The sequence below is a fragment of the Leptopilina boulardi genome, unplaced genomic scaffold (assembly GCF_019393585.1).
Source record: "Leptopilina boulardi isolate dan_hultmark-lab unplaced genomic scaffold, ZJU_Lbou_2.1 LbouV2_273, whole genome shotgun sequence".
NCBI classification, from domain to species: domain Eukaryota; kingdom Metazoa; phylum Arthropoda; class Insecta; order Hymenoptera; family Figitidae; genus Leptopilina; species Leptopilina boulardi.
The window spans coordinates 4,416,166-4,441,239 of record NW_026137833.1 but is presented as its reverse complement, the minus strand read 5'-3'; the positions used below and the strand labels follow the sequence as shown (position 1 = coordinate 4,441,239).

Below are 25,074 nucleotides of genomic sequence, written 5' to 3'. Positions count from 1 at the left end.
TGTAAGGTTACTGTAAGATTGCACAATAAGATTATCGCAAGATTGCTCAGTAATATTGCACGGTAAGCTTGTAGCAAGGTTGGCCAAATAACCTTGCTTTAAACCTAAAAAATTTTTTTTTAATGTTTCGGTAAGCTCACCATGCAAGTTTGGGTCAGGTGGGACATTTGAAGCTTGCTGCAAGGTTGCTGCAAGCTATCTGGGTGGTAATATAACCCTTATACATGAAATATTTATTAGTTTTAGAGTAAAAAAAAATTTTTTTTAATTTAAAATTTTCTACAAATTATAATTTTCTTTATTTTTTATATAAAATTTATAATAATTGGAGAACGTTTTTTTCATTCTGGCACGGCATGAAAAAATGTGTTCCTCAAATTGTTGAAATCCAATTATAAATTAATTGATAGATTAATATAAAAAGTGATAAAAAAAAGTTTACAAAATTTTTTTTGAAATTGATGATTTATTGTTTTTTTAAATTAACATGTAAATTTATTTTTTATTATTTTTTTATATTAACATCTAAATTTACTGAATTAATATATATATATTTTCGTATAGAAAATATCTATGAATATATATATATATAATTTCCATTTAATTAGAATCAGATTTTGGTATCATTTGAGATGCTGCTTGCATCCATTTACCAGGATTCATCATGTTAGTCATAACACCGATTCCCTTTTGAACTCCATCGGCCATTAATTGTGGTATTTCAGCTGGATTCATTCCAGGCATTGATGGAAGTTGACGAATCATCTGTAAATAAAAAATAGTTTTAAAAATAAATTTTAATTAATGAAAAATAAAAAGAAAATAATTAAAAATAAATTAAAATCATTTAAAAAAAAAAAAGATTTTATGTTAAAAATTGGTAATTACGGTGTATTTGGTAATTATAATAACACTGTTTAATCACACATTTAATTCTATTTAATTTATTGCAATTTAAAAATTTTATTTCTTAATAGTAATTTTTTTAAATTAAAAAAAAAGAATTTAATTATTATTTAAATTTAAAATTAATTTTAAAATTAACTATTTTTTTTTGTTAATAGTAATAAAATAAATCAAATAGAATTAATAAAATAAATAAAAATAAAATAATAAATAGGTACCTATAAATAATAGAAAATAAAATAATTAAAAATAAAATAATTGTTATAAAAATTTTGTAATTAATGAAAAATTAATCATACTCTGTTGTGAGATTGATTTGGACCATTTTGACGATTAGCATTGTCCTGTGGTCGATTTAAACTATTTCCACGTCTCTGATGTCCTTGAGGTTGTCTGGACATTTGTTGTCTGTGCCCATTGACAGAAAGCTAAAATAATATTTAATTAACAAATTAATGTTTAACAAAAAAATATTGTTAATAATTATTTGATTATTTTAAAAGAATTTTTTTCACTTATTAAAAAAAAAAAATATTTTCTCTAATTTTTCCTAATTCATAAAAATAAACTAAAAAATTTCTTTTTTATAAGAGAATTTTTTTTTTAAATTTCAATAAAATTTTTTGAATTAAAATAAACGGAATTTTCTCTCTCTCTTAATTTTTTTTTATTTTGTGAATATTAAATTCTAAATTACCAATAAATAAATAAATATAAAATAATATAAAAATTTTCATTACAAATTTATGAATTGAATTTATTATATATAGGTATATATTACCACAGCGATACAGAGACAGGCAAAAAGAATTGCTTTGAACATTTTTAATGGATTTTTTTTCCATAAATGCGTGCGATAATTCAACTTTTATACATTTTATATTGAATTGAAATGTAATTTTCTTTTATTTTTCGAGTGTCAGTAATAATATGTTGATTATCAAAAGAATCACAAAATTTAATTCATATTTGCGCCTTTGACATTTTTTTTTTACATAATTCTTGGTGAAAAAATAACATCCTGTATTTTAAAAACTAACAAAACTGATGGAACACGTTTTAATAACTTTTTGATTTTAATTATCAACTTCCTTGAATTGTATTTTTTTTGTGATAGAAATAATTTTTTTTTTTATTTTCCCTACTATTTAATCAATAATTATAAAAATTCTCTATCATTTGACCTGTTTTACCTATTTACTTAATTTTCTTTTATTATTTAAAAAAAAACTTTTTTTACTTTTAAAACATTTTTTTTATCTAATATTTTTTTTATTTTTATTAATATTTTTTTATTTAATATTTTTTTTAGTATTTTTCTTTATTTATTTATATGAACATAAACGAATTTATTTATTTTATTTATTCATTTTTTAAATAATATAAAAATATATTTGTATTTAGGTACCTATCTAAAATAATTTTTTATTTTTAAATTAATTAATATTAATTTTTATTAAAATTATTTGTTATTATTATTTAAAATATTATTTATTATTCTATTAGTTTTTATAATAATATAAATAACTTAATGTTTTTTTTTGAAGGATTAAAATTTATTTTTATTTGTTTATTTATTTAATTGATAAACCGGACATGTACTTTTGTAATAAATTGTAAAATATTATTATTTTATTATTATTATTATTATTATTATTATTTTTATTATATTATTATTTATAATAATATTGTTGAACTCAAATTTAAAAATTGTTGATTAATAATTAACAAAAGTAATAATTAAAAGAGAATCAAAAGCTTTTGTCAAATGTTACACATGCCCCTGTATAGTGGCAAAATTTGTACCACAGTGTAGAGTGTATTTAAGTATCATTCTGTAAATCATTCGTTTTACCCGCCGTTTCACATCAAGAAACAAATTAAACGAGTTCAAATGATTTGTCGTTGTTTTAATACTTAATAAGAAAAAAATAAACAAGTTTTTATAAATCAAGTTCTTGACCATTTTTTGCTTTAGTAAAATTCATAACTAATTATGACGTATCTGAATGTAAAACAGGTTTGTAAATTTGCAATTTTTAAATTTGAGGTTAAATTAGATTTCCATTGATACAAAATAATCCCACCTATTTTCACCCCATATTTTCATACAATATTTCAATATCCAAAAATTATGATTTACTTTATTATTTTTTATTATTTATTATAATTATAAAAAAAATTATTCTCTTTTTTTTAAATTTGCACATTCGACTTTTATCGAATCGCCTTCTCTCGACGTCGTTCTTGGAGAAATCGATTCGCAACTAACTTCACCCTGATTTGATGTCAGAAAGAAAAATCAGTCGGCTTTGAAGTCTCCTTTGTTTTTCTCCTAAAATTCAAAGAAATGCATTAATAATAATTAAATAATCAACAATAAAAGTGCGTGCTATTATCATAATAATTGAATTATTCACAAGTTTACGCGCGACAAAACAAACAAAAGTGTATTATAAAACACAAGTTTCCATGTCAATCTAACCTCAAAACAAAAAAAAGGCGAAAAGAATCGACAATCAGCTGACAAACACGTTTTTGTCGTGTGTCTCCAATTTTCCCCATAGCAAAATTCTTTTTCCGTCAATCGGAAAAAAAAAAATTATCAAAACACAATTTTGTGTCATTGAATAAAAATAATTACACGAGTGTGTCCTCGTTTAATACTTTTTTATTTTTGGATAATCGACAAAAAGTCACGGGCATGTTGTGCAATTTGAAATCAATGTTTGTCAATCAACAAGTTGTTTTGGTGTTTAGTGAACGTTTTGCACTTTGGAAACAAAATAAAGTGAAATAGTGTTTAATTTTAAATTCTATAGGACAAATATATAATTTTTTTTTCCAAATTTCGAATTTTTGTTTTCGTGATTGTTTTTTTTTTCGTGATCTGTAGAGAAAATATTTAAAATATTATTTTTTTGTCAAAAGTTTCATCAACTTACGCAATTAAAAAGTTGGTTTTTTTTGATTGAAAATTGTTTTTTTTTCGAAATTAAGTATTTGATTTTGTTTTGGGTGAAATATTTTTCGATTTTTTTTCTCCTTTCGTGTTAAAAAAAAAAATTAAATGTGTGTCGTTTTCTTCTATTTTTATATTTAGTGTCAAATTTTTTTGTTTGCTTTTTCTCAATTTTTCTCTTATTTAGTGTCGGAAATTCGTTTTTTTTCCCCATAAGTGTTGTAAATTCGATTTTTTTTTTTTGAAAAAAGAAATTTAACCTTTTCGTTTAGAAAATTGCGAAAAAAATTTGTTTTGAATTTAGAAAATTTTTCTTCGCGAAAAAAATCGTCTTTAAAAAAAAAAAACAACGGACAATTATTTATTTCCAAAAAGGACAATAATTATCGTCGTTTCGTAGAAAATAAAAATCGTTTTTTTATTTAATAAATTTCAAATATTCGATAGTTTTTTGATGATAAAAAATATTTTTTTCCAAAAAGGACAATTATCGTCGATTTGCAAAAATAAAAATTGTTTTTTCGAAAATTCGGTAGCTTTTTTTTTTGCTAAAAAAATCACTTTTTTAAAAAAGGACAATTATCATCGTTTTACAAAAATAAAAATCGTTTTTTTATTCAGTAAATTTCGAATATTCGGTAAACGTTTTTGGCTAAAAAAAATCTCTTCTTCTAAAAAGGACAATTGTCTTTTTGCAAAAATAAAAATAATTTTTTTTTTTTGTAAGTGAATTTCGAATATTCAGTGCACGTTTTTTGCAAAAAAAAAATCGTCATTTTCTAAAAAGGACAATTATCGTCGATTTGCAAAAATAAAAATCGTTTTTTTTTAATTTAGTAAATTTCGAATATTCGGTAATTTTTGTCGAAAAAAAAATTTATTTTTTGAAAAAGAACAATTATCGTCGTTTCGCAAAAATAAAAATCGTTTTTTTAAGTAAATTTCGAATATTCTGTAAACGTTTTTGGCTAAAAAAAATCTCTTTCTAAAAAAGGACAATTATCGTTTTTAAAAATAAATTTCGAATATTCGGTAGTTTTTAGCAAAAAAAAAATCTCTTTTTCCAAAAAGGACAATTATCGTTGAAAAATAAAGCTCTTTTTTTAAAGTAAATTTTCGAATATTCGGTTAAAAATATTATTAAAAATATTCGCCATAAACAAAAAAAATGAGAATAATAAATTCTGAAAAGTTGCAAGAATTGCAGCGTGATTCGCGACAAATTCGCAATATTTGCATACTCGCACACGTTGATCATGGAAAAACAACACTCTCCGATTCATTGGTAGCGAGCAATGGAATAATATCAAATAAATTAGCTGGTAAATTACGCTATCTAGATAGTCGTCCCGATGAACAACTACGCGGTATTACAATGAAATCAAGTTTAATAAGCCTCTATCATATATTTAATTCCAAGGAATATCTCGTTAATCTCATTGATTCACCGGGTCACGTTGATTTTGCCTCCGAAGTATCAACAGCCGTACGTTTATGTGACGGTGCATTGGTTGTTGTCGACGTTGTCGAGGGTGTATGCCCACAAACACGTTCAGCACTTGCAATTGCATATTTAGAGGGTCTAAAACCATTATTGATACTCAATAAAATTGATCGTCTCATCACTGAAATGAAACTTTCACCTCTCGATGCATATGTTCATATGAGTCAAGTACTTGAACAAGTAAATGCAGTCACCGCCGAATTATTTACCAGCGATATTTTAGAACGTGAGGAAAAAGAAGAAATGAAAATTAAAAATGAAAATCCAAGTGGAGAATGTGATTTAGCCGATTGGCAATCGGCACTCGAGGATGCTGATGATTCACAATTATATTTTTCACCTGAAAATGGTAATGTTTTATTTACCAGCGCCGTTGATGGTTGGGGTTTTGGTATAAGGGAATTTGCAAAAATTTATATGGAAAAATTGGGATTTAGCGAGAGAACATTAATGAAAACATTGTGGGGTGATTATTATTTAAATGGAAAATTAAAGAGAATTTTTAAAGGTGCACAGGAGAAGGCAAAGAAACCATTATTTGTTCAATTAATATTGGAGAATATTTGGTTAATGTACGATACAGTGATGATAAGAAAGGATCGTGATAAAATTTGTACAATGGTGGAGAAATTAAATATTAAATTAACAACACGTGATTTAAGACATTCTGATTCAAAGACACAATTGCAGGCAATTTTTACACAATGGTTACCATTGGCAAGATCATGTTTAAATGTGGTTTGTGATAAAATACCAGCGCCTAATAATCTTACCACGGAGAAAATTGAACGTCTAATGAGTGGAAATTTGGATTTTACATCATTGTCACAAGAAACGAGGGAATTGAGAAAATATTTTTTATCATGTGACTCGTCGCATGAGGCACCGATTATTGTTTTTATTTCAAAAATGTTTTCTGTTGATAGAAAATCATTGCCTGAAAATAAACCAAAACCATTGAGTCCCGAGGAAATGGCACAAAGAAGAGAAATTGCAAAACAACGACTTGCTGAACGTTTGGAAAAAACTGATGAATTTGTACAATTTGTTGAGGGGGAAAAAAAGATGAATTTTGAGGAGGAATGTGAGAATTGTTTAATAGCATTTGCTCGTGTCTATTCGGGAATATTGAAAGAGGGAAGTGAAGTTTATGTTCTTGGTCCAAAGCACGATCCAAGAATTGCTTTGGAAAGAGAGGCGGCTGGTGAAATTGTTGATCCAATAAATTTGTTAAAAGATTTAAAATCTGGACGACATGTGACAAAAGTTGTAATTAAAAAATTATACCTCCTAATGGGACGAGAATTAGAATCATTAAAAGAAGCACCAGCTGGTAATTTAATTGGTATTGGTGGTCTTGAGGATCATGTTTTAAAAACTGCAACACTCTCAACATCATTGGCGTGTCCATCATTCTCAGAACTTACATCACTTGCTGTTCCAATTCTTCGCGTTGCTCTTGAACCAAAACATCCAAATGATTTACAAAAATTAATTAATGGCTTAAAATTATTGAATCAAGCTGATGCTTGTGCTGTTGTTCATATACAAGAAACAGGGGAAATTGTTCTAAATACAGCTGGTGAAGTACATCTTGAGAGATGTTTAGAGGATTTAAAATTGAGATACGCAAATGTTGAGGTAAATGTTTCAGAGCCAATTGTTTCATTTCGTGAAACAGTCATTCCACCACCAAAACTTGATGTTATGAATGAATTAATAAGTCAAAAACAAAATGAATCAAGTCTTGAAATATGGACAGCTAATAGACAATGTTATTTTGAAATTGATGTTAAACCATTGCCTGAGAATGTGACAAAATTATTGGAGAAAAATTGTGATCTTATTAAATTATTGAATCAAAATTGTGATGGTAATTTAATTAATAAAGATTGTGAAATTGAGGATGAAAATATTCTTGATATAAAAAATTTAACATTAGATTCGTCATTATTAATTGTTAATAAAAAAAATAAGGCCATTGAAACATTTAAAAATGAATTAAATAATGCATTCAAAGAAGCTGGATGGCAAGATGATGAGATTGTGGAGAAAATATGGTCATTTGGCCCAAGAAAATGTGGACCAAATATTTTACTTAATGAGACGAATTTTAAGAGTTATTTCTTTAATGATTTGGATAGTAAATCGTCTGATAATAGAGCTGTGTGAGTTTCTTGTATTTTTTTTTAATTTTACAATTTATAATTAGAATTAAATTTTTTTTGAATTATTGTGAAAAATATTCTTATTTTCAAAATTACAGAAATTTTCTCAACAATTTACCAAAAAAAAAAAAGAATAAAAAACACTCACTTCAATAAGAATAATAATTCTTTTTATTTAATAATTAAATTGAAAAAATTTAAATAATTTATTTATTAGTGTAAAGAAACTTAAATTAATGTTTATTTTCTTCTATAAACAGATACGAGAACAGCATGATCAATGGTTTTCAATTGGCAACATTTGCTGGACCACTTTGCGAGGAGCCAATGATGGGTGTTTGTTTTGTGGTCAAAAAATGGGAGATTTATGAAGATTCTCAGAGGTTCATTTATTTATTTATTTTATTAATTATTAATTGTTTATTTCAATATTTGAAGATTATTTCAATTATTTTATTGATTATTTATTTAGGGAACGTTCAAAAAATACGTAACGCTTTTTTTTTTTGGGGGGGGGGAAGGTTACAAAGCTAATTTCAATTATTTAATTAAATATTTGAAGATATTTTCAATTATTTGATTCAATAAACAATATTATGAATAATTATAATAATTTGATTAGAAAATTTAGAAATAATTTTAATTTAATTTTTTATTAATTATTTAAAGATAATTTCATTTATTTTATTAATTATTTGGAGATAAATATTTTTATTTCCAATTTCTATCTTTCCAAAAAATTGAGAAAATAATTCAACTTTAATCAATATTTGATGAATTGATTTTAGAAAATTGTTTATTTTGTTCAAAAATTTGGAAATTTTCCGTTTCTATCTAAAAAAAAAATATATAAAGAACACAAATCTGAATTAGAATAATTTTCATAAATTAGACTTGAAAAATTTAATTTAATAAAAAAATTAAAATTTTTAGTAGTAATATCTGTTTTATCGAATTCTTGAAATTTTTGTCGAAAAATTATTCTTATCAAATTAATGAAATTAATTCATTTATTTAATAATTTTTAGTAGTAGGTAATAGTTTAAAGAATATTTTATAATTAATAATAGAATAATTAATTTTATTAAGAATTAAAAAGAATTTAAAATTTTATTTTTATACTTGTTTTAAATTTATTTCGCTACTTTTTTGTTAAGAACTTTTTTCTTCTAGTTTTCAATATTAAACGAGGGAAAAATTTAATAATTTTTCAAATATTTTCATAGCGAAAGTGGAAGTCAAAGTCAAGGACATCTTGGAGGACATTTAATGTCAGCTTGCAAAGAAGCTTGCAGAAAAGCATTCAGCATGAGGAGACCTCGACTTGTGACACCAATGTATTTTTGCAGTGTACTCGTCAATTCGGATGTATTAGGTAAGTTAATTGAATTTTTAAAAAATATTTTTACAATTTTCTAATTTTTCTAATTTCTATAATTGTTGAACGATTTTTCTGTGATGAAATTTTGTAATATTCACTTGATTTTAAATTAGAAATAATATTTAAAAATCTTTAAATCATAGAAATTGTTATTGATTCATTAATACTAAGAATTAGTAAAAAAATTTTCCTGATTCTTTAGAAATTAAATTTATCATAAACGAGAAAATTCTACTGAAAAAATTTCTTTCGAAAATTTAACATTTCGAAGTAATAAAAAATTCAAAAATATGAATTTCGGAAAAATATTTATAAAGAGAAATAAGAAAATGAAATGATTCTTTCATACAAGTCCTTTATTATCAATCTTACGCCACAATTATTATTTACAAAATAGAATTACTGGTCATACCACTACAAAATAATCACGCTTGTTATATTAATAAGGTGCTAAAAATAATAATAATAATAATAATAATAATAATAATAATTTTCGAGGCGAAACAAAATTGCTATGTAGCGTTTAAAAAATATTTTAACTTACATTTTTATTTGTTTGGACAGTTTATAATATAAAGTTAAAAATAATATATAATAATATGTAGTAAAAAGAAAAAAAGATATATTTTTTAATGGCTTTGCATGGAAAACACTTTCATTCCGTTTCAATCACATCACATAACTTTTTTTTTTTCTCATTCCTTCAAAGAATGATTGGTGATTTATATATAATATTTAATTTATGATAATATATATTTTCATATATATTTCAAATATATATATATAAAATAATAAATTTCTTGGAATAAAAATTATAATATCAAAAATTGCACCGACTCCCTTATTGTTAACGTACGAGATTGAAATTTTTGAGAAAAACAAAATTATAACTCATCGTTAACACACTTTAACAGAAAAATGTTCAATTGATTTTTTTTTCTCTATAGAAAATCAGAAAATCAAATTTTTTGAAATTTGTTAATTTACTATATTTTGTTGTTACATATACATTTTTGTGGCGAGAAAATTTGATAAATTTTACTTATCTTTTAAAATTATTATTTAAAATAATAGAAAATTAAAAAAATTTATTAAAACTGATTTTTCATTTAATATTTTTTAAAAATTATTATACGGATAGTTTGTAATTTAGAAAATCTAAATGTCGTTTATAATTTTGATGTTTAATTTTGTAATTCATATTTTTTTACATTTTATTTTTATAAATTTTTTTTTTGCAATATAATTAATTAATTTTTCTTAATTATTATTAATATTTACTATTATTAAAAATAGGATTACTCTAAAATTATTAATAATAGTTATTAATATTAATTAATAACAATAATAAAAACCGCTGTTAAGTTTTAGTATTTGTATCAAAGTTAAATAACTATTTATTTACGTGAAATAAAATTTATTTCATATGTAAATAAATATTTATTTAGCTCGGAGTTAAAATAAATATTTTTTTCTCTGAATTTTATGAAAAAAATTTGCTTTCTCACAGAGATGAAAATTTTGTTGAAAAATAAAAAATATCAAAAAAAATTACGTTTTTCCAAAATTTTTGATTTTTTAAAACGTTAATAATTGGATAAAATTAATAAATATAATTTTTTTTTATAATTATTAATATATATTACAAATATTTTTATAAAGTTATAACTTCAATCTTCGTTTCTCAATTGAAAATCAGATATAAAAGTAATAGAAAAATTATATTTTTTAATATTAATTATTAAAAATTTTCTGATTAACTGAAATCTGATGATTTATTATTCATTTGATTTGAAAACAAGAATATTAAAGAATTTATTATTCTTTTGGAAAATTTTGAAAAAAAAATTACAATGTTTTAAATTTAATTAATTTTTTGTGACTATCGATTGAACATTTTTAAGTTTCCATATCGCATTGAAATACACACTTAAGCCTAAAGAAAAAAATAGATTTTTATTTTTCGATTTTTTTTCTGCAAAAATAGTAGCATAGATTTTTTTTTTTTTTTTGCAGTTTATCGGATTTATGCATAATAGAGTGATCATAAAAAATTGGATTTAATTTCCTGTTCATGAGGAAAAATATAAAAAAAAAATTTAATTTATCGAATTTTTCTCACAAAAAATGTTTAAAGAATTTTAGTATTTTAGTATTTTATAGTATTTTTCATAATTTTTCTTAAGATTTTTAATTAAGAAAATTCTAATTTTTCACATTAAAAAAGCACAATTAAAATCAAGAAAAATTTTGATATTTATATTTTATTTGCATTTAATTTTTAAGAAGTACGAATTGTGCCGTCAATTTTCATAAAATGAAAATTAAATTTTTTTCTTTTGAAATAAAGCAAAATTTTGCTAAATTATGATTTTTTTAATATTAAATGTTTTTTTCTAACATAGTTTTGTTTTAATAACATTTTTTTTTTGTAACGGAAAATTAAAATTCTTTTTCCTTATAATCACTGGATTAAATAATTATTATTATTAATAATTAATGAATAATTGCATTTGAAAATTTTCTATCACTATTATCATTATGAGACGCGAGTCATAGTTACAATATATTCTCACGAGATATATAAATGATGAAATTTATCTCATTCGAGTATAGAAGCAATAATAAATTATACAGATTCCGAATAGCGACGGTCATCTAAAATAGAAATAATATTTAATGCAAGAAAATCGAGAGACATAGAGTACATGATATAATTCAACGTGTAAAAAAATTCGATAAATGCAGAATAGTTGAATTATGATCATGGATATTTTGTAGTTTTGAAAAAAAAAGAGAGCGAAAGAGAGATAGAGACTGCAGTTCAACAAAAGACAAAAACAGGAAAACAAATATCGAATCTAAAGATAATTTCATTATTATTATTATTTCCCATATTAAAAGTAAATTTATTGCATTGCAGTCTGTAAAATTAAAGCTAATTCATTATTAAGCGTCGTTTTGCCATGTTAGTGATTTTTCACATTAAAAAAATAATAATTACGAGCTTTTGCGAAATTCTAATTCGTAAAGCAATTTTTTTTTTGCGTTATATAAACGAGAGAAAAAAAATACATTTTATAGTTCTAATATCGACGCATAATTGATTGCCGAGTCTCTGGCTACGATTAAAATAAATATCATATAAATAAAAAAAAAAAGAATGTTCGAAATGAATAGAACGACGAGCTAGGCTTTTTTTTTCTTCTTCTTCTTCATATTTTTTTTTTTTAATAAATAGTTTAGTGCCATTTTACCGGCGGCATTTAATTATATTTTATCGAAAATTAGTCCCAGTTTGCTGTTTCCATTAGATGTGGAACCATATGCCAAGGGAACGTTGCTCTTGCTTCCTTTTCTTCGATTAATTCCTGTTTGTCTAATAAACCTGGAAAATAATGCGTGAATATTAGACTTGGAATCACTTTTATACTCTTATATTTATTTGATTCGATTCATTAATTTTTATTGATAGCGATAAATATTTGGTCAATTTTTCTTCATTTTGATTTTTTTCATTTTAAATCTTGGTTCTTTTATGAGTATTCTATCATTTTATTACAAAAAAAAATAAAATGAAGATGATTTAATAAAAAACCATTTTTGTATTTTTTTATTCGTATTTTTTTTGTAATGTTTTTAATTTAAAAATTTTGACAATGAATTTGGTTATATCGAAAAATTTCCGGTTTATTATTTTTTAACAGATAATATATAATTAATATTCAAAAAAAAATTATCGATGTTTAAAAAAGGAAAAATTAAAAATATTTCATTTAATTACATTTTTTCTTTAGTTAGTAAATTTGAAAAAATCAAATTTGACAATATTCCAATTGTTTAATAAAGAATTATTTTTTAAAAATTTAATTGTTGAGAAAAATTTTTTTACATTTTTGAAATTTTGAATTTTTTAAAAAAGTTTTGAATTTAAAATTTTTTAAAAAGCTGATAATAAAATTCAAGTTTTTTAAATATCTATTTTCAAATTCGTTAAAACTTTGCAGTTTGTAATAAAATTTTGAATATACAATAAAGTTTTTAATAAATTAAAAATTTTTTAAAAAGTTTATAAAATTTTGTTAGAAATGTAAAATTTATTTTATTAATTTGTATTGATTTAAATAAGAATTTATGAATTTTTTTTAAATAAGTTTTTAATAAATTGAAATTTTTTTAAAAATATTTCTAATAAATTTCAAGTTTTTCAAATATCAAATTAAAATTTGTTGAAACTTTTTAATGTTTGTAATAAAATTTTTGAATTTTCAATAAAGTTTCAATAAATTTAATATTTTCAAAAAGTTTCTTATTAAAGATTTAAATCTTTATAAATCTAAATAAATACATAAATAAATAAATAAAATTTATTAATACTAATTCTGTCAAATTCAATAAAAGTTTTAAACCGATAATTATTCAACATTAATACTTGAATTTTCCTGGTTTTATGTATAGACATACATGTATTAAAATTATACGTGTATTAAGTTTCATTAATTAATTTTTATTAGAACGATCGATATGGTTGACGTTTCTATGTCGTCAAGAGTATAAGCAGGAAGTGCAATTAAACTATATATTAAAAATTGAAAAGTAAAAAATCGGTGTGTTATAAAATTGTCGTGGGAACTTGTGGGCAAGCCAATAAAAGAATATAAACAAACATTTAATTTATATAAAATTTCTTTAACAAGTTTCAAAGCTTCTTTATAATAAACATGAAAATCTCTTTTGAAAAGTCAAGTTTCAAATTAAACCACGCTCTGTAATTATTGAAGTTTTAATAAACAAACTTAATATAGCTCTTTACTCGATTTTTTTTCATTCAGTAGTAATAATTTATTTTTCATTAAGAGAAACAAGAAACTTGATGAATTTCATATATATATATATGTATATATAAAATCGGGGTTTGAGAGTTTTACGTAAATTTATTCATTTCTGAGTTAAAGAGTTTGCATAATGGTAATAATAATAATAATAATAATAATAATAATAATAATTAATTGAAGCAAGCGAACAGTTTATGTATAAAAGTTTACCGAGAACAAATTTTATGAAACTTTGATGAAACTTTTCTTCTTATTATATATCGTATAATAATTGTATTTACTGCAAATTTTTATTATAATCAAATATTCAGGAAAATAACATTATTTTAATTAAAATTGTTATTAATTAATATTTATTCGAATTTTTGGAAATTTAAACTTTTAATAATTATATTTTTTGGAAATTTGAATTTTTAATAATTATATTTTTTTTTAAATTCGAAACTTTTTAAGATTCTAAATGTTGATAATTTTGAAAATTTAAACTCTTAGAAATTATAACATTTGCAAACTTAAATTTTAGAAATTTCAAATTTTTAACAAATCTATTTTTTGGAAATTAGAACTATTAGAAATTATAACCTTTGGAAAATAAAAATTTGGTAAGTTGAACTTTTTGAAATTGGAAAGCTTTTTGAAAATTGAAACTTAAAACAATTATTATATTTTGGATACTCAATTTTTGAAATTTGAATTCTTTGGAATTTGAACTTTTAAGAATTTTATCATTGGAAACTCGATTTTTGAAAATTATAACTTTTGGAGAGTCAAACTTTGTAAATTAGTACTTTTTGATATACTAAATTTTGGATATTTAAACTTTTAGCATTTATAATTTTTGATAACTCAAATTTAAGGAATTCGAACTTTTTGAAATCTAAAATTTGATACCTAGAAATTTTTGAAATTTGAAGTTTTCACTATTAAATAACATTTGAAAACTGAAACTTTGAAATTTGAATTTTTAAAAAGAACTTTTATTAATTATAACTTTTGAAAACTCAAACATTGAAATTTGAATTTTTGGAAATTCGAACTTTTTGAGATTCTAAATTTTGTAAATTTAAAATTTTAGTAATTATAAATTTTGTAATCTCAAACTTTTATCAAATCTAATTTTTGGAAATTGAAACATTTAGAAATTCGAAGTTTTTGAATTTTAAAATTAAAACTTTTGCAAATTTGATCTTTTAACTATTATAAGTTTTTGGAAACTCAAAACTTAAAATTTTAACTTTTAAGAATTATATTTTTTAGAAATTCGGTATTTGGAAATTTGGATTTTTAGAAATTATAATTTTTGAAGACTCGAAACTTTCGTAATTAGAATTTTTAGAGATTCTAAAATTTGGATATTTAAATTTTTTGTAAATTTGAACTTTAAACAATTATATTTTTTGGAAACTCGAACTATGTAAATTCGAACTTTTTGAGATTTAAAATTTTGAAAATTTAAACTTTTAGCAATTAGGTATAACTTTTGTAAACTCAAAATTAAGAAATTTCAAACTTTTATCAAATCTAGTTTTTGGAAATTGGAACATTAAACTTTGGAAATTAAAACTTTTTGAAATTTTAAATTTTGAAAATTAAAACTTTTGGTAATTAGAACTATGGTGACTTTTAAAACTGAAACTATAAAATTCGAACTTTCTGAAATTTGAACTTAAAACAATTATTTTGGAAACTGAAACTTTAAAAATTTGAACGTTTGGAAATTTGAATTTTTAAGAATTATATTTTTTGGAACTTGATTCTTGGAAATTCGAACTTTTAGAAATTCTAAATTTTGAAAATTAAAACTTTTGGAAAATTGAACAATTTGAGATTTTAAAATTTGGATATTTAAACTTTTGTCAATTATAACTTTTGATAACTCAAACTTTTTTGAAATTCTAAAATTTGAAAATTAGAACTCTTGGAAATTAACTATTATAACTTTTGGATATAAAAATTTTCGAAATTTCAAACTTTTCACAAATCTAATTTTTGGAAATTTAAACTTTTACCATTTTATTTTGTTTGCAAAATTAATATTTGAAAATTTGAAATTTTTGAAAACTTAATCTTTAGAAATTGTAACTTTTAAAAATTTTAAATCTTAGAAATTGTAACTTTTAAAAATTTTACATCTTAGAAATTTTAACTTTTAGTAATTATAACTTTTTGAAACTCAAACTCTAGAAATTTCAAATTTTAAATAAATCAAATTTTTAGAAATTTTAACTTCTAGCAATTATAACTTTTGAAAATTGAAACTTTTAGAAATTAAAAATTTTTTTTCATACCTAAAAGACTGCGTATGTGTCGCAATGGACGTCCTCTTCTGATTCCTTGCACACACATCATTCCATAGACTCGAATTCCCGGTACACTAGCATAAGTTGGTTGATCGTGGCTCATAGGTCCTTCTACATAAAAAAATAAAAAATATTGAAATATAAAAGTTTAAAAATTATAGTTTCGCATATATTTGTAACACTATTGCTAATTGGGTTAAACGTGATAAAAACAGTAAATGAGGTGATTTTAGAAGTGAAATTTAATTATATATCTTCATCGTATTATGAGAAAAAAGCGGAAAAATAAAACACCTATTAAATATATATTATCAACGATATATACTTTGTGCATTTGCAATATATAATTCTGTTCATTCAATTTAAATCACGTAGAATATAATATATTATTATTTTATGTATATTTAAAAGAGAAATAAGCTGATATTATCAGGTGTTGAAATGAAAAAAAAAAAAAAAATTGAAAATTAAATTGAAATTTACTGTTCAAGTTTGTTACTCATCTGGTTCAGTGAAATACGAGAAAGTAATAAAAAGGAAAAAAATTTTTTTTTTCTTTTATTTATATAAAAGATATTGGTGGATATTGAGAAAGAATTGCACTTTGAAAATTAATAATTGTTTTCTTTCTTTTTTTTTTGAAAATTAAAATTAATGGATTTAATTGCTTTTGAATATTCATAACAATTTTTAATACTCGAGGGTGTAATTTTAATTCTATTTTTATCGTTATACCTTATAGATAATTATCACTTTTGATAATTATTTGCTTCTTCTTTTATTTGTTTCTTATCTTGGAAGGTAGATTAAAAATTTATTATAAGAAAATATTAATTTCATTCAGTACCAATTTGGATTAAATTTTTTTTTCTTAATTTCTTCTTGCAATTACAATTTTTTAAGTATTTTAAAACTTATGAAAATTTATAATTTTTATAATTTTTATTTAAAAATAATTTTAAAAAATGTTTTTACGCAGAATTGTTATTTAAACGAATTTTCAATTTACAGACTTTTTATTTAGTCAACCTTTTATAAAAACAGATTTTCTAGTTGGCCGAATTTTTATCCAATCTAATTTAACATTTAAATGAATTTTTATTTAACTGAATTTTCATTTATAATACAATTCCAATTTCACCAAATTTCCATTTAACAGAATTTTGCCTGAGTCGAATTTTTAAATACTAGAATTTTTATTTCACAAAAACTTTATTTGCCAGAATTTTTATTTCTACGAATTGCCATTTGATAGAAATTTTGAAAACGCCGAATTTTCATTTGACCGAAATTGCAAATGACCGAACAATAATGTCCAACTGAAAAGTTTTTGCGGGAATTTTAAAATTAACCAATCACAATTTTCTTTATTTCTGATTGATTAATTTTAAAATTCGCGCCAAAACTTTTCTGTTGGATATTTTTTCGGACATTTATAATTTCGGTTAAATGAAAATTCGATAATTTGATAATTCTCTCAAATGACAATTCGTATACAAATAATGAAACTTCCGACAAATGAAGTTTCGATAAAATGGAAATTCTGCTATTTAAAAATTCGACTAAGTAAAAATTCTATTAAAAGAAAATTCTGCTAAATAATAATTTTTTTATATGAAAAAAATCTCTTTATTGAAAATTCGTTTAAATAAAAGTTTTGTCAAATAAAAATTATGTTACATGTGAATCTGTTACATAAAAATTCTTTTAAATATGAATTTAGTTAAAATAAACATTTTTAAGGGTTCTTATTAACATAACCTCAAACTAAAAAGTTGTTTTTAACAACAAATAAAACTATATATAAAAAATCCATAAAAAAATTTTGAGCAAAAAAAAGTGGTATTTTTGAGTAATTTAATTAAACAATTTATTTTTTTATTAAAATGTCCGCCATTTTGTTATTTTTGAACATTTTTTAATTTTTCCAACGGATTTTAAAAGAAAAATGAAAGCTCTTTCATATGCAAAAATAAAAAATGAGACATCTAAATTATTTTAAATGTTATAACACTTTAAAGTTTTTTTCCCCTAAATTTTAAATTAACGACGTTTCAGTTTGTCTAATTTGAAATGAATTTGATCTTTGGCAAAAAATGATGACTCAAAATATTTTTTTTGTTGAAAATATAATATAGAAATTCGAGGTTATTAAATTTGGCACTGTTGAAATTGTTGTTTTTTGGATTAAGTTATTCATACGCTTCAGCTTAAAATAGAAAATGAATTTCACTTTTTTTCTGCAACACCAAATAAATTGGTTTAATGATCAAAATTTTCCTTATTTTTCAAGCTTTAATACCGCACAAGAAAAATGAGGTGATTCGAAATAGTTAACTCACAATTTATTAAACAATGTTTGTTTTCTTTTTTGTATTTTATTTATTGTGAAACGTCTGCTATAGTTGCGCGCGACGTTCGGAAGTTGTCGCTCTCGTTATTGAGCAGAAGCTCATTACACTAGCGTAGTAGAAAGCATGTTGTGCGAAAAGTGAGGTTATGTTATCATTAAACGAAACGTAAACATTTCTGGTTATCACATTGTATGGTTTTTAATTATCTACTTTGCAGCAAAAAAATCATAAAAAAAACATTTTTGAAGGATGAAAAACCTCACTTTTCACTCAACATGTTTTTTACTACGCTAGTGTAATGAGCTTCTGCTCAATAACGAGAGCGACAACTTCCGAACGTCGCGCGCAACTATAGCAGACGTACGTTTCACAATAAATAAAATACAAAAAAGAAAACAAACATTTTTTAATAAATTGTGAGTTAACTATTTCGAATCACTTATTTTTTCTTGTGTAGTATTAAAGCTTGAAAAATCCTTTCTTAAAAAAGACAGTGCATGCAAAGCACATGAAAATGTATCGAAAACTCTCGATGGTCGAAAAAATCGAATGTAAGAAAAAATGAACTTTGCTTTCCAGAGCATCTAAATCAATATTCATTTTATAAAAATCACCTTAAATTATTGTTCCACATATATATTTTGCATAACTTACTTATTTGCAATAAATATACACTTGCAAAGTATTTATTTGTTGTAAATATTTGCAGCTGTCATGAATCAGACACGAACATAACCTACATTTAGTTTAAATCACTTCATTGGCCCAAGACAAAATAGCGCGCGCTTTTTTAAAATAATGAAATTTATTAAATTATTATGAAAATAATATTACCTTGAATAAAAAAGTGTTTTTAGTTTAAAAAAAAATTATTCAACAATTATTATTATTTTTAGACAAATTTTACAAATATAATAGATTATTATTATTTTTCTGTTTGAAACTTTCTCTATAATTACATGCCTTTTTGCATTTTGTTAACAATATTATTAAATATTTAATAAAATAATTGTAATAAATTATGAAACATAAATTGAAAATTAAATTGAATGGACAAAGAATAGAAGCAACAGAGACGGCCAAAGGCCGTCGGAGGCACTAGTAAGGAAAATTTTGATCTTTAAACCAATTTATTTGGTGTTGCAGAAAAAAAGTGAATTTTTTTCATTATTAATTGTTGTATTTTTTAAATAAACAATTGTTTTTACTTAAAAAGTGATTATTTTGGACCTTTATATTAATAAATATTATTAAAAAAATGTTTCATTTAATATCTCCATGAAGTTGGCGTCAATGTAGAATAATGTATGGAAAAATTCGACAATTTTACAACATAATCTTTAAGATCTCAGCTTTAATTTTCATTTTTGAAACTTAAAAAATGTTTTGTGGTTCCTGAAATATGTTAAAAAAGGTCTGAGCATGTTTTTCTACAACTCAGCCGTCGATCATCACGTCTTTTTGCCGCCTCGCTGCTGGCTTGTAGAAAAACATGCTCGAACATTTTTTAACATATTTCAGGAACCACAAAACATTTTTTAAGTTTCAAAAATGCAAATTAAAGCTGAGATCTTAAAGATTATATTGTAAAATTGTCAAATTTTTTCATACATTATTCTAGATTATGCCGGAAGTCAAAAACAATAGTAAGAAAGTACGAAAATTGCATAATTTTTTCTTGAAATCTTTTCGGTGTTATAATAACAAAAATAAAAAGAAAAAAATTTTCTTTGATATACATTCAGAAGCAGAATTTTATCAGCTTTCCAATCATCTAAGTTAGAAACCTCTAACTTTTTTCTAACTTAAAAATATCTTGCTTTAAAATCCACACCGAATTTTCACTCCTTGCACGTTAATCGTACCGACAATTTCCGACGGTAGTATATATATATATATATATATATATATATATGTTACGGTCAAAGACCGAAATTGGTCATTCTCCGAGAATGACCGGTCAATGTCGACATTGCCAAAAATCGTTGGTCATTGTCGACATTGTCCTGAAAATTTTACCAATGCTTATAAATATTTGACAATGCCCAAGCATTGTTGACAATGACCGGTCATTGTCGACATTGCCTAGTCACGTTTGGGCAAAGTTGTTAATCGTAATAAACAGAAAGGAATAAAAGGAATTTATTAAAATTAAAATTTATTTAAAAGGATTTTGTAATTAATTTATTTATTGCAGCATGACAAGCTACCGTGGCATTTAGAATTGCATCTTTTGTCCTGTTTTAAGCCTCGTCGAAACGATCTTTAAAATTGTTGGAATCCATTTTTGCGCGCAGAAATCGAGTGTTTCTGTACCGACAATTAACGTCAAACTAATCACTATGAACTTCGTTTATTTTGATATGACTGTAATCAATACATTATTGATGGCTCGATCACAAATGAAATTCTATTAACTTTGTTTATATCATTAACAGCGTATTCTGTGTCTACTGTTTTCAAAAATTATTTCCGAATAATTACGGAATTAATCATATTTTAAATGATTAATTAAAAATTAAACAATTTTAATAATAAAAATTTTAATTAATAATACATTTTAACAACTTTGTCCAACTTGTATCGGTCATTGTTGACATTGACCAAGAAGAACACATAATATGCATAATTTTGAACTTTGTTCGCAATTTTCAGGACAATGTCGACAATGACCAACGATTTTTGGCAATGTCGACATTGACCGGTCATTCTCGGAGAATGACCAATTTCGGTCTTTGACTGTAACATATATATATATATATATATATATATATATATATGATTCATATCAGGTTTCTATATATGTGTATATTTTATAGTTGAAAGGGACAGAGATATCCCATAACTCATAATCAAATACATTATAGATTGCCTTATATATTTGACGTAATAACTAATGTTCCAAACGAATCATGTACATATAGATATTCTGTACTATTTTCAATTTATTCTGAATACCAAAGATATACCAATGTATATTCATATAAAGAGAGATGAGATGAAGAAGATCATTTGAGAACGCGTTTACGATCCTACTACTATAACTGCGGGGATAAATAAGAAAAAAAAACCCTCACGATCGAAAGCTATTATTTACGCATTTTCCTTTTACGTTATTTCAATCATCGTTTTTCTTGGGTCAATTATTTTCTCTACATTTACTGGTAGAGTAATGCTATTTACTAGCGTCTCTATCAGTCCCGATATATCGCTTGACCATATAGTTTTATATTCCTACGATGAGCTCTGCCTACATATAAACGGAATAAAATTTGCAATACTTTTCTGCAAGGGTATATATATATATATATATATCGTCACAGGGTCGTTGTTTTTGTTAGTTGCTTTTTGTATATATATATATATATATATACAATACTTACCGAGTATGTTCGTGTCGGGACATCGACAGATCACGAGGTAATGCGACTTTCCGGTCCTGACATTTTGTAATGCAAGTAACGACCAATCCCTCGGGGCTCTGCATTCTCGCATTTCAGCAACGGGCTCGCACGTCTTCACCAAAGTCAACGCCTGAAAACCAATTAAATTGTCAGATTTCCTCTTTATCTTATTATTATTATTATTATTTTGTTATTATATATATCAGGTGAAATCCATTATCTGCATGATGTTATTTTCACTCTTAGAATCGAGAATTCCGACTACTTTTGAGTAGTACTGGTTTTAGTATTTGCCGTGTACTGATTTACATATATTTAATATATTTATTGGAAAATAACATCTTGGTTCTATTTATAATGCCGTGTGTTGATTGACAGAGTAGGTATTTAATAGTGATGGGACCATTTAGGTATCTTATTTTTCCAGTTTCCTATATTTATTTTCCACTTTCTCCTTCTTTTTTCAAACTTTCTATTTCTTATTTCCCACTTGCTAATTCTTACCCCTATATCCTACTTTTCAATTTCTGTATTGAAAAAAAATTATTTGATTCAATTAAGTGAAATTAATTGGAAAAAATATTTAGATGACGTTTTCACTGTGTGGATAAAAATCTAGGGACGCATGATTATGTTCTAAAAATAATTAGTTCATTTTATGAAATTTCATTTGTTCGAATTAGTATTTTGCAGAATTTTCATTTTATGAAATTTCATTTGTTCGAATTAGTATTTTGCAAAATTTTCATCAAAACGATTTTCTGTATTACAGAATTTTTATATAACCGAAAATTCACTTCACAGAATTTTTATTTGTCAGAATTTTTATTTGCTAGAAATTTTCATTTAACATAATAGGCATTTTAAAGAATTTTTATTGGGTAGAATTTCATTGCATAGAATTTTCTTTCAGATAAATTTTCATTTGTTCGAATTATTATTTGATATAATTTCCATAAAATCGATTTTTCTGCAGAATTTTTACTTAAGCGAAAAATCATTTAACAGAATTTCTAATTGATAGAATTTTCATTTGTCCGAAATTGCAAATGTCTGAACAAACAAACAATTTCGGCGCGATTTTTAAAATCATCTAATCAAAATTTTTTTATAAAATTGTGATTGGTTGATTTTAAAAATCGCGCCGAAATCGATTGTTTGTTCGGCCATTTGCAATTTCGGACAAATGAAAATTCTATCAATTAGAAATTCTGTTAAATGATTTTTCGGTTAAGTAAAAATTCTGCAGAAAAATCGATTTTATGGAAATTATATCAAATAATTCGAACAAATGAAAATTCTATGCAATGAAATTCTACCCAATAAAAATTCTTTAAAATGCCTATTATGTTAAATGAAAATTTCTAGCAAATAAAAATTCTGACAAATAAAAATTCTGTGAAGTGAATTTTCGGTTATATAAAAATTCTGTAATATAGAAAATCATTTTGATGAAAATTCTGCAAAATACTAATTCGAACAAATAAAAAATGCGGCTCAAAAATAATTATGACAAATGAAATTTCATAAAATGAAAATTCTAACTAATTATTTTTAGAACATAATCATATGTTCCAAAATCTTTCGAGAGGTTAAAGGCAGTAGACATATTCTGCGTCTGCGCAGAAACTTACAAACATTCTGCGCAGACGCAAAATATATCTATTGCCTTTAACCTCTCGGAAGCTTTTTATCCCTACGGTGGAAGCGGCCTCTTACTTTTTTCAAATTTTTTTTTTTATTTAAATCCAAAAAATTCGTATTTGATTCAATTAATTTAAAATTATTTAAATTACATACTTATTTAAACCAAATAAATTGTATTTCCCGTTCAATTAAATAATTAACTGAATCTAATAAATGAATTTATTTAACATAAATAATAAGTTATTTTATTTATAACAATTCATAAAAAAAAATAAAAATTCTATGCAATGAAATTCTATCTAATAAAAATTAATTAAAATGGCTATAATGGTAAATGAAAACTCCATCAAATAAAAATTATGACAAATGAAAATTCGAATAAATAAAAATTATGTGAAGTGAATTTTCGGTTATATAAAAATTCTGTAATATAGAAAATCGTTTTGATGAAAATTCTACAAAATACTAATTCGAACAAATTAAAAAAAATTTAATGCGAGTAATAATAAATGGTAAATTCAATCTTAATCAATATAATTTAATTTTAAATGAGTAAAAAAGAATGACTTTTATAAATTTGACACAAGATTGACACAAGATGAAATTCACTTTATTTAAAAATATTCCTCTTCAATTTTATAATAAAAGGTAAATCATATCTCAATTAAAACAGAAATACTTTAGTGATCAATTATAAGAAGAAAAGTTTGAAATTGTATTTCAGTATATAAATAGTGAAAAATTAATTTTTACTAAAATGAAATTATTTTTTTGAAATATAATTAAAATAATATAAAATTGCACTGAAAAAATTGTGGTGCAGCAGTTGCCACAAAAAAATTTCTATATTCAGATTAACTTCATATTTAATATTTACCATGAGTTTTTATATGATAACTGATAAATATATAGAAATTTTTCGATTGGAACAACTGCTGCACTAAAATTTTTGCCAATCTTTTTGAAGCTCGTTTTGAAGGATTGCAATCTAAAAGAGAAAATTTTATTAAAATGTTATGATGGTGATTTTGAAAAACTTTTAGAAGTGTTTTTTCAATAATAAAATATAATGAATTTATACATTTTGAGGTTAGATTGTTCCAAATACACTTATTTCTATACAGAAGTACATAAAATAATTTATTGTAATGCTATAAGTGTTCATTAAATGTTAGTAAATATTCATCTAAGTATTTCCATCTACCGTTAATTACACATTAAATACTACATTATGACATGTTTCCTAATGACCATTATACATCAGTTATTTGTATATTCATATAATTATATCATTAATGACAGAAAAATAATAAAATCAATCAAAATATAATTCGATACATTCTATATAAAAGGGGCAAAATATATTAATTTTAACTATGATGATTTCCGATTGCAATATTTATGGTCCTTTAATCTGATTGGGCTAGTTTATATAAAAACGTACCTATATATACACTGCAAAATTACCCCTTGAAAAGATTGTAGATAAAAAAGTGATTTTCTTAATTGATTTCGTTGTGCGGTATATATTATATCTCTCTCTCGATTTTCTTAATTATATATTATAGTCATCTCATCATAAATTCTGCGAGCTTTCTTTCTGCTTATAATGA

At 23.3% G+C, this 25,074-nt stretch overlaps 3 protein-coding genes across 4 annotated transcripts in view; 1 reads left to right on the top strand and 2 right to left on the bottom strand.

Annotated features, from left to right (window-relative positions):
• Positions 1 to 465: 465 nt before the first annotated feature.
• On the bottom strand, positions 466 to 1,831 carry LOC127281496 (uncharacterized). The gene is made up of 3 exons (XM_051305215.1): positions 1,688 to 1,831; positions 1,206 to 1,334; positions 466 to 765 (listed from the first exon to the last, which is right to left on the bottom strand). The coding sequence occupies exons 1-3, from the start codon at positions 1,727 to 1,729 to the stop codon at positions 601 to 603; spliced, it is 336 nt and encodes a 111-aa protein (XP_051161172.1). The 5' UTR covers positions 1,730 to 1,831; the 3' UTR covers positions 466 to 600.
• A 2,806-nt stretch (positions 1,832 to 4,637) lies between these two features.
• The window catches only part of LOC127281648 (elongation factor-like GTPase 1), a 215,576-nt gene continuing 195,139 nt past the window's right edge, over positions 4,638 to 25,074 (top strand). The window contains exons 1-3 of the mRNA XM_051305464.1: positions 4,638 to 7,540; positions 7,801 to 7,923; positions 8,767 to 8,915. Coding sequence (XP_051161421.1) covers positions 5,037 to 7,540; positions 7,801 to 7,923; positions 8,767 to 8,915 — 2,776 coding nt within the window. The 5' untranslated portion in view covers positions 4,638 to 5,036. The remainder of the gene's footprint in view (positions 7,541 to 7,800; positions 7,924 to 8,766; positions 8,916 to 25,074) is intronic.
• The window catches only part of LOC127281653 (uncharacterized), a 113,530-nt gene continuing 99,652 nt past the window's right edge, over positions 11,197 to 25,074 (bottom strand). Inside the window, exons 4-6 of one of the 2 annotated variants that reach the window (XM_051305477.1) lie at positions 21,794 to 21,944; positions 16,045 to 16,167; positions 11,197 to 12,309 (exon numbers count right to left, since the gene is read on the bottom strand). In XM_051305477.1, the coding sequence (XP_051161434.1) occupies positions 12,209 to 12,309; positions 16,045 to 16,167; positions 21,794 to 21,944 (375 nt within the window). In that variant the 3' untranslated portion in view covers positions 11,197 to 12,208. The remainder of the gene's footprint in view (positions 12,310 to 16,044; positions 16,168 to 21,793; positions 21,945 to 25,074) is intronic. The other variant, XM_051305476.1, reaches the window with a different exon arrangement.